The following is a 13,963-nucleotide window of genomic DNA, read 5'->3' on the forward strand; positions in this document are numbered from 1 at the left end:
AGAGAGAGAGAGAGATATCTCTCTTGGCTCAACGCCCAGAATGAGTTATCTTCACCGGTTTTTGTTTTGAAAATTTGAGAGTCTTATCTACAGAGGACAGAAGGCAGGGAGAAGCTTGAACAGATGGAGAAAAATTTGACCAGAGGTCGAAAACATGCAATTAAAATTGATTAGTGGCGCACTTATAGCTTGTTAAAAGAGGAATCGCCCCAGTGTAAACACCTCACCAGTCGTGTTCGTTTTAGCCGTCCATCCAGACCTCGTCAACACAGTCAGCTCAACTTTTTCCTCCCGCAGAAACTCTGACGGATATTTATAATAACAAGCCCAACGCTTACCTTTTTTGTCGACAACCGGCAGAATTTCTACGGGAGAGGTCCGGAGCTGGCCGTGTGAGGGGGCCCGGCAGGGCGGTCTACAGGTCAAGGGTCACCAAATGTTGTGGCTGATGGTTGTTTAACACAGCAGGAGACGATATTTCCAATTGTAACAAGTAGGTAATTTATTTAGGAAAAGAAGTTCTTAACAGCAAAAGCTATGGATCGAGCAGAGGATCACCACAGCTTGAACAAAAAACACTCTAACTCCCAATCCCTCTGCTTGTCCCCTAAATCCCCTCTCAGTCCTGCCCCCCCATGACAGATATGATGACGTATCATATCATGTCAGATCTGACATGACGTACATTAAGATGATACGTAGATTTAACATCGGAGAGAGATAAGAACATTAAGAACATGAAGAGAGATAAACAAGATATGATGTACACACACAATATGATGTAAAACATTAAGAACATTGAAGAGAGAGTGAGATGTGTGTGTGTGTGTGTGTGTGTGTGTGTATGTGTGTGTGTGTCTGTGTGTGTGTGCGTCTGCGTACAGACGTATGTGTATTGTATGTGTGTATTGTGTCACAGGGAATGTGTGTGTGTGTGTCTGTGTCGGTGTGTATGTCTGTGCGACTGTGTGTGTCTGTGTGTGTGTGTCTGTGTGACTGTGTGTGTCTGTGTGTCTGTGTGTGTGTGCTGTGTCTGTGTGAAAGAGAGAAAAGAACAAGATATGAAAGCGATACGATGTACGAGATTACAAGCACACAACGTGCCGTACTGAAATGTCCATCTGTCCAAGGTCAGCCAGACCGTCTTTCAGCACTGCTAGTTGACCTATATTAAACTAGTCCACCCCATACACATTTTCCACAACATTAGGAAGCTGACATCCAGAATCAGGTTGCGATGCACCACTCTCGTCTTCCCCTTGTCATCTTCCAACTTGTAGACATGAGTCTGTGGGTTGCTGTCCATGACAGTATAGACTGTTGGTTCCCACTTGTCCGCAAGTTTCTTCTTCCCCCTCACCTTTGTTTGCGAGGAGCACCCTGTCTCCCACGTTCAAGCAGATCCCCTTGACTTTACGGTTGTAACCTCTGGCTTGCTTGTCTTGTTCCTTGACAGCATGTCTCCGAGCAATGTCTGCAGCTTCATGGAGGTGGGACATAAGCGTTGTCGCGTAACTGCTGTAGTCCACAACCACTGGGTTGTGCAGAACCTGTCTGAACATCACATCAACAGGGAGCCTCGGAACCCGCCCAAACATTAGGTGGAAAGGTGCATACCCAGTTGTCTCATGCACCGTCGCATTGTATGCAAATGTCAGAGTCTGTATTTGCTGAGGCCACCTGGCCTTCTCCCTCAGCGGCAGCGAACGGATCATGCCTCCCAGGGTTCTGTTAAACCTCTCGGTCCCTCCGTTCCCCATGGGATGGTAGGCGGTAGTGTGTGACTTGGAGACTCCCGACAGTCTAAGCAGTTCCGCAATGAGCTCGCTCTCGAAGTTGGCTCCTTGATCCGTATGTATGCGCTTCGCAAATCCATACACACAGAACACGTGATCCCACAACTTCCTCGCAACTTGCTTCGCTTGTTGATTCGAGCAGGGAAAGGCATGTGCCAACTTCGTGAAATGATCCGTCAGGACAAGGACATCTACTGAACGCTGATTGTTATCCTCTGCACTCCAGAAGTCCAAACACACTAGTTCCATGGGAGCGGAGGTCCTTATACTCTCAAGTGGAGCCCTGGCAGACGGATCTGGAGTCTTGGCCAAAATGCACCTCTGGCAGCACTTCACATAGTCCTTAACTTGGCGCTCCATCCTCGGCCAAAAGAAGCGTTGTCTTGTCAGGTAGATCGTCCTTGCCTGCCCTTGATGTCCGGCTAGGTCATGCACGCCCCGCAAGGCCTTGTCCACTAGACTCCGGGGTAAGACGAACTGAAGCCTCCTCTGCTTGCTCAACGGATCTTTGGTGACTCTACAGAGCACTCCGTCAGTGACCTTCAGTCTCTCCCATTGTCTGATCAGCACCAGAGCACTCGCGCCCAGACCGTCTCTCTCTCGCCTCGATGGCCTCCTCTGTCGATTCAGAAAAGACGTGACCTTTGAGATGTCAGGGTCACTCTCTTGGCTCCTCTGAAGCTCTGTCAGGGAAAAGGCAGGCAACGAATCCTGTCCCGGCGGAGCAAGATGTTGAACGGTCTGGACCAACTCTGTTGCCCTGGACTCTGCAGCTGCATCCCAATGGTCATGAGAATCAAGGACCGCCTTCACAGCGCTGTTACACAGGGGCGGCGAACACTGGGACTGCATCACAGCGACGCTCTCTGACCTCTCCGCCCTTTGACACTGGACCCTCAAACGGAAGGCATCTTGAACTCCGTTCACTCCAACCTCACCCGCTTCGGCGAGCAGATTGCCGTAGGACTCAGTGACCAGCCGGCGCCCAACCGTCTTGGCAAACGGATCCCGACTGAGAGCATCAGCCACCACATTCTTGACTCCTGCGATGTGCTTCAGGCTGAACGTATAAGGAGCGAGCTTCGCGACCCACCGTTGTTCACAAGCGTCGAGCTTAGGCTTTGTCATTATATAGGTGAGTGGATTATTGTCCGTCCATACAGTGAAGGAGTTGCCCTTCAGCCAATGGCTGAACTTGTCACACACACTCCACTTCAGTGCCAAAAACTCGAGCCGATGGGCTGGGTAATTCTTCTGAGAACTGCTCAGGGTCTTGCTTGCGAAAGCTATGGGGCGCGCTTTACTTTCACCAGCTGGTACTTGTGACAACACCGCCCCGAGCCCGTCCAATGAAGTATCGGTCGACAGAATCAAGGGACGTGAGAAATCAGGATGCGCCAGAACCACACAGTCCAGCAGACTCTCTCTTAGACTGACGAAGGCGACGTCACACTCTGAAGTCCAGTCATCGGGTCCCAGTCTCCTGAATGTTCCTGCCTTCACCTTCACCTTCGTCCTTCCTTTCCTCTTCTGTCCCCCAGTCAGGGCGAACAGCGGTTTGGCGATGGAAGAGCAATTAGGGATGAAGTGCTGATAGAAGAAGACCATTCCCAGATAGGACTTGATCCTCCGTACTGAGGGCGTGCACCCGTCTTCTTCCATCAGATCTGTGCTAGACATGCTGGATATGACCTCCACCTTCGCAGGATCCACAGCCACTCCGTTACCATCTATGATATGGCCCAGAAACTTGACAGACGACCTCATCAGATGACACTTTTTCGGGCTCAACTTGAGGTTGTGGTCTCGCAGTCGCTGGAAGACGACCTCCAGTCTTTGTAACGCCTCCTCTTCCGTCGATCCGAAGACCAGTAGGTCGTCCAGATAGCATAACAGGCTGCTGAAGTTCATGTCCCCGAATATACTCAGCATCATGCGCATAAATGAGGCAGGACTATTGCACAGTCCCTGCTAGAGCTGCCGCGATAACCGTATTACCGCGGTATCGCTGTTGCATCACGCTCACCGCAGAGTTAGGCTGAATACCGCGTCACCGCTGTTTTTTATCATAATAATAAAGTTGGCTTGCGGCTTGCGGCTCTGCAGATATACCCTACTCGGTTCCAAGCGACCCTATTGGTCCAGCCTGGCTCTGCGGCTCTGCAGATACCCCCTACTCGACGCGTCACACTTTGTAGCCTCTGAACGAAAACAGAACGCCGCGCCGCCATCTTTACTGCCTCGCTAAGGATGCATTTCATTCAGGATTTGTTTGCGACAGAACCAAGTGCAATAAACTAAAAAGAATGGATTCACTGTGTATTCTGCCTTATTTATTGATGAAACAAAACCGACATCAACCCAATTTACCACCGAGCGGAGAGTTTAGTGTCACAACAAGATCGCTGATGTGTTAAGTTTGTTGTTATTACTACAGTCAGCCGATATACACGAGAGAGGTAACGTTAAACCCGGGTTTGCTTGGTAGAATACACAATGAGAGGTAACGTTAGCGTTGGCAGAATAGACGCAACGAGAGTCTGGTTAATGTTGTTATTGATTGATTGATTGAAACTGTGTTAAACTCTGGCTTGCTGCAAGCCCTCGGACATCTATGCCCACGGAGCTTTCAGTGTACACAAGCGAGCGGCGGCGGCCCCGCCTGCATCCCCATTCCCCACACGGAGACAAACGGAGTAGTAGTACCTGGCTGCAGTGGAAAAGGAACAAAGTACCAGGTGCCTAAAGCGGGTCGAGTCGAGTAGGTACTATGCAGTGGAAAAGCGCCATTAGACTAGAGGCAGGCTATAAGAGTAGACTACCAAAAAAAATAAAAATGCATTCAAACTTTTTTTTTTTTTTGTGCGCACTGTGCGGTAATTACCGCGGCGGTAGGAAATATTTCGCAAATTCGTGCGGTAAGGAAAATATCAATACCGCGGCAGCTCTAGTCCCTGCGGCATTCTATTATACTCATGCAGGCCTATCGGTGTAGTGAACGCCGTGTATCTCTTATCCTCTTCAGCCATGGGAACGTTGTAGAAGCCGGACGTCAAGTCCATCGTGCTGAAGAAGGTGTTCCCCCCCAAGGCGGCCAGACAGTCCGACTGATGTGGAAGAGGATGGGCGTCTTTGAGTGTTCTTGCATTCAACCATCGGAAATCGGTGCAGATCCTCAGATTACCGTCCTTTTTCCATACCATCACCAGCGGTGAAGCATAATCACTCACTGATTTTCGGATTATCCCTTGCTGCTCCATGTCTGTCAAGACCTGTCGTAGTTTCTGGTAGTGAGCAGGGGGTACTCTCCGGTAAGGAAGGCGGAATGGACGATCATCGGTCAGTCGAATGCGGTGGACGAAGCCCTTTGCCTCACCACAGTCCATCTCATGCTTGGAGAAGATGTCGGTGTAAGACTCGAGCAGCTGGACCAACTTCTCCTTTCCTGCGTTGCTGGTATGACAGGGTTGGATATCGAGTTTGTCAAGACCAACATCACATAGCCTCTGCTCGAAGTCAGAGGGACTGGTTGCCGTATGGTGCTCAGTCGGGGGAGCCCTGTCGATCCGACTACAGCCAAGCAGGGAGACACATCTGCCAGCTTACAGTTCCTCTTCAGCATAACAGGTCTATCAGACAGGTTGGTGACCTTCATGGGGACCCACCCATCACCCCACAGAGGTGTCACGACCCGACCAACCATGATATTACGTGGCATGGACCTTGATGAAGTCGGCTCCACTATCACGGTGCTTCCCGGCGACATGACGGTATTCTTGGGCAGTTTACCCCAGACGAGGTGTTCTTGCATCGCCAGAAGAGTGATTGACTGCTTGAGCTTGACCGTGCCGATCTTATCCGGTACCTTTTCACCCCTCCATCGGGACGTATTCGCCATGAGGTCCAAGAACTGTTCACACCCTGGGGATGAGGATGGGCTACAGACGGAGATGAGCCGCCAGTAATCGTCACTGTCCTTCAACTTGTGCATGAGGAACTTGATCACATTCGTGCCGATGATGAGATCATCCCTCTGGCCCGGCACCACAAGGACTGGTACGATGCAGCTCACCCCATATACTTTCAGTTCAACTTCGTACACACACTTCGGTTTAGTGAGTTTTCCTCCACACCCCACTAAAACCACGTCCTCAGTCATCGGTCTTTGTTCTTGCAATACTTTTCCTTTCAACATCCTTTCCTCTGCATCTTCACTGAAAGTACAGGCCATGGAGCCTGAGTCGAGCATCCCTTGCATCTGAAACATATTATTCACATTGACAGGAGCATAGAACAGCTCATCATACGGCTCAACTCTTTGCGTGTTCTGTGCTATGATCTTCACACCAGCCGGTGCTGCACTGCACTCTTTCACATAACACTGTTCATGTTCACTTTCAGCACTGAGGGTCTGACTGTCCTCACCCACACGTTCCCTCCTCCAATGCGGGTTAGTCAGTTTAAAGACTGCTGCTCTCTGGGTGAGCGCGCGCCCTGGCCTCTCTGTCTGGGAGGGAAACTGCGACAGTCTCTGTGGATATGGCCAGGTTTAAAGCAACCCAAACCCGCATGCAGTGTGCCACAGTGGAGTGCTCCGCCGATCTGCATATCTTGCAGTCAAACTGTTGTCGTCCATACATTGGCTGGTTGTTCTGAGCCATCGGCTGGTAGCTCTGAGAGATCGGCTGATTGTTCTGAGCCATCGGTCGGTTGTTCTGAGCCAGTACTTGGCTGTTCTGCGCCATCGCTTGACTGTTCTGAGAGAGTGTCCGGTCCAGCAGGCCAATCAAAGTCATCAGACAGTTCCCATCTATCTGAGGAGCAGGTCTACGTGACACTCGCTCCCACCTGGCAGGGCTCCAGACTAACTTTTTTCACCACCGTCCCAGAACCGTCCCGAAATACAATTTTAACCGTCCCAAAGTGAATGTAACCGTCCCAAAAATCAAATGTAGTTTCTTTACTTTGGTTTTGTCGTCTATAGTTGTTATTGCCATAAGAAACACCATTCAGAGAAGGGGAGAATAAATTGATTTAGTCAAAAGGCTCCCATGGTGGAAAGATTTCACAAGAATAATTATGATTAAAAATAAATGTAAAAAAAAAAGTGTTTAACAAGGTGCTAGTATAGGGATATTTGGTCACGGTGCTGTTATAGTCAACCAATTGGAGCCATCTTGATTATTCCTTCCATAGGAAAATATATTTAAATGTATTTGTATTTTATTTCATTTTAGTTTTTTTTGTTATTACAAATGTGTGTTTATGGTTGAAAATGTTAGAGATAAATAAAGATCAAATCAAATCTAACTGAATAAGTTATCCCTCTTCTAACCAGAAAGAAAAACGTAGTTTAGCTTTAAACTATATAATGTCATTGCGTCCAGAGATTCCACCTTTGATAACTAAAGTAATGACACTTGACTAGTAATGAAACATGTCCCTTAGATCGCGCTGTCCTCCTGAGTCCTGGTCGATATTGATAACTGCTGCAAAATTCCAGCGGGCCCTCCTCACTGAATATGGATTCATTGTGTAGCTGCAGAGTGAAGTTTGCCTATAGCCTGTCGTCTATTTCTCCGCGTTCGTTTAGATAAATGTAACGTTATGCCAATTAACTCGCAATGGTAGTAACATTACGTGTTAGTATAGAATCGAATAGAAATCCTTTAATAATCAGTGGCAGTCTGCACGTTAGTCAGTAACGTTAGCTAGCAATAAGCAGCTATAACTAGAACGCGTCGATAACTGTATACAGTTCCAATAGACTAACATTACACTTCTGTGATTTAAATGTGTCCTCACCTTAGACTCAGGGGTTGTATTGCTGGATGCAGTTCCCTGTTGGTCATTTTGGGTCTGTGTTTATCCTCTTCAAATAGCGCAGCATGTTTGCGGTGCTCTCGTCACCGAGAGGATGCCACAGTATAGCGCGCGTTTTTTTTTTAATATATAACATTCTGATCTTTCCGCGGTTCTTGTACAGTGGTCTCGTGCCGTGCGACTGTCAATTACCAGCTGTCATTCACTGTCAACCAGGGTTAAATACCAGTGGAGAAAGCCTAGGTAAGAGAGATTTCCCTCACCTGTTAACACGTTTTTCTTTTTTGATGCGAGATTCATTTGGGGTGTGACGCTGCTGCAGCGCGAGTGGCTGAGGAGAGGTGGGTAGGAGTTTGATGCTGGATTAGTGTATCGCTGCGTTGGGAGGCGGAGATAGTCATTGGATTTGGCAAATCACGCTACGTTTAGACTTCAGTGAACTTAGTCAGCACGAGACATTCACCATTTGACAGCAATATATGCGCGCACTGACAGTCGGCCAATTGACATTTCATGTGACAAAAAAAATCCTCTCCGTCCCGGTTGCGTCCCAGCAAAGATTTCTGTTCGTCCCAAATCAATATTTGATCGTCCCCGGGACGACGGGACATCGTTAGTCTCGAGCCCTGCCACCTGGACAGGGGGCGACTCTGGAAGGTTAGGCGTAGACAACCCCTCGAACACAGGTGTCTGGACATGAACTGTTAAAGGTCTCCCCAGACCTGCACGGTTTGTTCTGGCGTCCCGCTGTCCTCTCATGCTGATCTGATGACGGTCAACATGCTCCTGTATTTCACCAGCTGTCCACTTCTCTGGCGCTTTGAACCGCAAGATTGCAGCAAGGGAAGGATCAGGGCAATACTTTACGAACATCATGGTCACCTCTCGACGGGGGTCATCAATATGTCGCCCATGCCTGCTCAGGCCCTCCTCTGCTGCATCAACAGCCTTGTTAAGTCGGATCCAATACTCGACAGGGTCCTCCCCTGACACAGGCACAGTGTTATTGAAATCCGCAAGAGGCATACTTGAGCATGACACGCCACCGAAATGTTGTTTCAGTCACAACCCTCGGGTTCTCTTGAGGCTTTAGTAACGGGTTGCTACGGAGCGTTATCTTTACAATGTCTCTGGCTCTGCCCATCAGTCTGGACAACATCTCTTGACGCTGCTCGTCCACTCCTATACCTCTCTTCCTCAGGTAGGTGTCCATGAGCTCCTCCCACTCATGCACTGAGAGCTTGTCAGACCCATCTCCTCTGTACACTGGAGGCTCCCTCACATCCGACTGCATGACCAGCTTTACACCAGTCAGGTTGAGTGTGGAGTCGACGTGTGGTTGGCTCCCACCCGGGTATTGAACCCGCTCTTGACTGCCTTCATTCGCCCGGCTCTCTCCCCTCATCTGAGCCGATATTGACTGTCCCACCTGCTGGGCGATGTGTGATATCAGGTCACTCAATGCTGGGTCGTTCCTGTCGGGGATGGCCGTAGGTGAAAAGGTAGGCCTGTGGGCAAAGGGTGTGTGGCTCGGTAGATGGGTTGAGGTGAAGACTGGGGAACCTTCATTGCCCGGGGCACTAACCTGCTGGGTCTGACTGGGCGCTCGTGACCTCCCTTCACCACCCTGCCAGCCCAGTGAGTTAAATCGAGCCAACAGCTGTGCCCCCCTCCCGGACGCAAAATCACTAGGGCCATGAACCACCCTCTCCTCAATGGCTCCCCCCTCTACAACAGACCCGCTCTCTGAAACGGCCTCCACCTCTACATTATCGTGATCCATTCTATTTTATTTTCTAAAATGGGCTATCAACAAAGAAGGAGAAAAAAAAATAAATATTCTCTTCGGGTCACAATATGTTTACCTTGGCCATTACCAATACTATGCCAAAAGAGTGGAGAAATATTTGATTACAATATTTTTCTTGGCTATTCCACCACAAAAGAGGAGAAGAAAAATATATAACTAGGTCACTATATTTTTCAATTGGTTATTCCACCACAAAAGAGGAGAAGAAAAATATATAATTAGGTCACTATATTTTTCAATTGGTTATTCCACCACAAAAGAGGAGAAGAAAAATATATAATTAGGTCACTATATTTTTCAATTGGTTATTCCACCACAAAAGAGGAGAAGAAAAATATATAATTAGGTCACTATATTTTTCAATTGGTTATTCCACCACAAAAGAGGAGAAGAAAAATATATAATTAGGTCACCATATTTTTCAAGAAACCAGAAATCAGAAATCAGAAATTAAAAGAGAGAAGAAAAAAAAAATTCACTTCGACGACTCTTCCCGGCGACCAATCTGGCGTTGGTTCTTGTGTTGTCCTGGTCATCGGCACCACTGTAACTGGTCTTAGGCCACCCTCTGCTTGTCGTCGTGCATGTGAAGTGAAGACTCAGTTGTGGCCAGTCATTGTGTTTTATTTCTCCTGTTGAAACATCCCACAGGCACATATCAACACTTGGCCAGCAGATGGCGTCAACAACTTGCATAGGCTCCTTCCTCATTCAGGCCAGACTGAACATCTTGAATGATACATTGAAATATCACATTAAAATAAAATACACCATGAAATAATACAAATTAAACAATAAGACACCTCCAATTACCTGTTGAAACATCCCACAGGCACATATCAACACTTGGCCAGCAGATGGCGTCAACAACTTGCATAGGCTACAATGGGGGAGAAATGTCACGCTATCAGAAACGAGGCCTAACACACATTGTTCAGCCATTACCACAAACTCAGTCAGCATGTGTCGTACAATAGTTCGCCACCACAGCTAAACCACATTACAAAAAGTGCAGAATTGTTCACATTAACACAGTTACCACTATATACAACTCCGGTTCATTGCCCGGCAACTTATTTACAATAGTACGTTCTTTTAAACCATTAATAAGTTCTGGGGACATGGGACAGCTCTTACCTCCTTCCTCATTCAGGCCAGACTGAACGGGAGGAGGCGGGCGACAAAGTAAATACGTCACTTCGGCAGGAAGTGACGACGGCTTCAAAATAAAAGACTATGCGAGTAAAAATAATAATAATAAATTAAAGTAAAAACGTTAGGGAGGGATTCTTTGTGGAATACAACATATTAGTATATCTTATATACCTGCTACACAGGCATCAACGTGAGCTCCCGGTACGGTAGCTAGTTAGTTAGCACCATCCAGGCATCAACGTGAGCTCCCGGTACGGTAGCTAGTTAGTTAGCACCATCCAGGCATCAACGTGAGCTCCCGGTACGGTAGCTAGTTAGTTAGCACCATCCAGGCATCAACGTGAGCTCCCGGTACGGTAGCTAGTTAGTTAATAACGTTATATAGTTAGTGTTACACGTTCAATATAACATCAGCATATTATTTACCCGAACACAGCAAGTAAGCAAGGCATTATTCCGTTCATAGCTCCGTTGCTCATTCCGTACCAAACTACCCATTCTGCAATCTGTTAATAAAGTTTTCAACCAGACAAATGTATAGAAAGGCTTTGTTTTATTATAACATTTGTTGCAGTAAAATCATTATGTCTCATTTGGTCATGCTGTGGAGCGCTGGTCGGCGGGCCGGGCAGCTAAGGTATTAGCTACGTTAAGTTTGTTGTGATGTGCTCCCGAGTGAGTCGCAAGCAGATCAATGGCGGCATGCCCGAAAGTAGAAAATGAATAAACGCTTGCCGATTGGTGGTAAGAACAGCAGGAGGTGGGTGCTAGCGGTGTGGCGTAATTGGCCGAATCGACTGTCAATCAAAATGGTTCCATTGCATTGGTTGAAAGCTCTGGTTGAGAGAATAGTATCCCGCTGCAGGCCGCCAGAATGGTTCCATTGCATTGGTTGAAAGCTCTGGTTGAGAAAATAGTATCCCTCTGCAGGCCGCCAGACGATACTGGGAGAGAGATAGTGATACCATAAACATATTTCTTGATGTTTCCTTTTTTTAAGTAAGTAAAGAGGCCTACAAATACAAACATACACATACAAATATACAGTAGTTTCATAAAAAAAATAAAAAATAAAAAATAAAAAATAAATTAAAAAAAATTACAAATACTTATATACAAATATCGGTATCGGCCGATAGTGTTAGTTGAACAATCGGTATCGGTATCGGTGGCCAATTTTCATATCGGTGCATCCCTACCTAAAATACTCTCTTCCGCCCAGGGGGCGAAATTAACTTTTTGACTCACCGGCCAGTGGCGGGTAGATGGGAAGAATCTACCCGCCAAGCATATTTCTTACCTGCCAACTTTTTTTTGATTAAAAAAAAATGATTATTTTATATAAAAAAATATTTTTTTTAATAAAATATATATATTATATAATCATACTTGTAGTTGTATTATCTGCGAGACATCGCCACCTCGCTGTCTGCAAACAGCTCCACTGTCTGTGTGTATACTCAAGTGGCCTCCAGCTCCAGCAAGGATTCTCCGGCGCTGCAGCTGGACCCTAAACTCTTACATTCAGCATGAAAGGATTCTCCTGCGCTGCACCTGGACCCTAGTCAGCAGCCCTCATGCGATGTAAGCCAGGGGCTCGAATACGCATGTTGTAGGACATTGATGTCAGGAGCTGGATGGCGTTGGGACAACGCCTCTGAACTATTTAGTTTACTGGGACATTTCGTAGTGACTAGTGAGCTAACGTGGGCTAACATAAGCTACCTAGCCAACAGAGGTATTATGCACTGGACACTTGCTGGAGCAGTTGTTGATGTCGGGAGCTATCAGTAGCTAGCCAGCTGGATAACGTTACACAAGCCTCATGTATTAAACTAAAAGTGAATAGTTGACTGGGTCATTTTGTAACAGTAGCTAACATTAGCTCACGGAGGTCCCTCTGACTAGACTAACGTCAGTCACGGTGACTGTCCGAGGCAATAGCCTCTGTTTACATGCAGCAGCATACAGAACATGCAGCAGCATACAGAAACAGGTGCGGGAGGGGTAGGAGCAGCAATGCGCTGCGTGTCTGTGCTGAGACAGCGAGTGAGAACTCTGCTCAGAATTGGATCATGATTTTCGGTTTTCACATGACTATTTGATTGCCCGCCACACGGCGGGCAGACCTCTCAGTGGGAGGCGCCAAACGTAAAAACTGAGCGCCAATGGCGGGTGGCGGGCTCCAGTTTCGCCCCCTGCTTCCGCCCCAATATATTGAAACAACGTCCACTGTATACCCCACACTACTATAGACGTGGCCTCAGAATTCACGCAACACACATACTCGGCACGTAAATATATAAAATAGTGCCGTGCAAGCTAGTTATCCTAGCCAGCCTGTTGTTTCTAAGCGGAGTATCTCATGACAAATGTACTAGATATTACCCTAAAATACTCTCTTCCGCCCCAATATATTGAAACGACGTCCACTGTATACCCCACACTACTATAAACGTGGCCTCAGAATTCACGCAACACACATACTCGGCACGTAAATATATAAAATCGCGCCGTGCAAGCTAGTTATCCTAGCCAGCCTTGTTTACTACTAGAGTCCTACCTCTCTACCCAGAGGTGCACCGCGGGTCTCCTTCACTGTCGGCCATCTCCTTCACTGATTGGTTGTTAGTGCATGTGCTGATATCCAAGCTTGGAAAATCGATATATCGAAACTTTGCGACCACGTTTCATGTTTATTTCGAGGAAATAATTTATCGCGATAGTTATCGTTATCGTTTTATCGCCCAGCCCTAGTTAGTAGGTATCAACGTGAGCTCCCGGGACGGTAGCTAGTTAGTTAGCACCATCCATGTATCAACGTGAGCTCCCTGGACGGTAGCTATTTAGTTAGCACCATCCATGTATCAACGTGAGCTCCCGGGACAGTAGCTAGTTAGTTAGCACCATCCATGTATCAACGTGAGCTCCCGGGACGGTAGCTAGTTAGTTAGCACCATCCATGTATCAACGTGAGCTCCCGGGACGGTAGCTAGTTAGTTAGCACCATCCATGTATCAACGTGAGCTCCCGGGACAGTAGCTAGTTAGTTAGCACCATCCATGTATCAACGTGAGCTCCCGGGACGATGGCAGTAGCCGATAAATATCCATCAATTTGTGTAGCGTCAAAAGACAAAAAAAAGTTCACTCGCGACCTGCCTGCACAACGCCCGCCGTCCCCAGTCCCCCACACACACACAAGCTACTGCATCAAAGTTACTACTTATGATTAACAAGGCATTCGTTTTGTGGCATTAACGTTATATAGTTAGTGTTACCCGTTCAATAACATCAGCATATTATTTACCCGAACATAGCAAGTAAAGCAAGGCATTACTCCGTTCATAGCTCAGTTCCATTCCGTTGCTCATTCCGTA

The 13,963-nt window shown here is 47.3% G+C and overlaps 1 protein-coding gene across 2 annotated transcripts in view; it reads left to right on the top strand.

Moving 5' to 3' along the window:
* ilkap (integrin-linked kinase-associated serine/threonine phosphatase) overlaps window positions 1–13,963 on the top strand; it is a 75,945-nt gene that overhangs the window by 18,284 nt on the left and 43,698 nt on the right. Inside the window, exon 1 of one of the 2 annotated variants that reach the window (XM_084335963.1) lies at window positions 12,096–12,168. The exons of the other annotated variant lie outside the window; for it this stretch is intronic. Coding sequence (XP_084192089.1) covers window positions 12,162–12,168 — 7 coding nt within the window. The 5' untranslated portion in view covers window positions 12,096–12,161. Of the gene's footprint in view, window positions 1–12,095; window positions 12,169–13,963 lie in introns of those variants that run through there. 2 annotated transcript variants of the gene reach the window in all.

The sequence above is a fragment of the Notolepis coatsorum genome, assembly GCF_963971535.1.
Source record: "Notolepis coatsorum genome assembly, chromosome: 1".
Lineage (NCBI taxonomy): Eukaryota > Metazoa > Chordata > Actinopteri > Aulopiformes > Paralepididae > Notolepis > Notolepis coatsorum.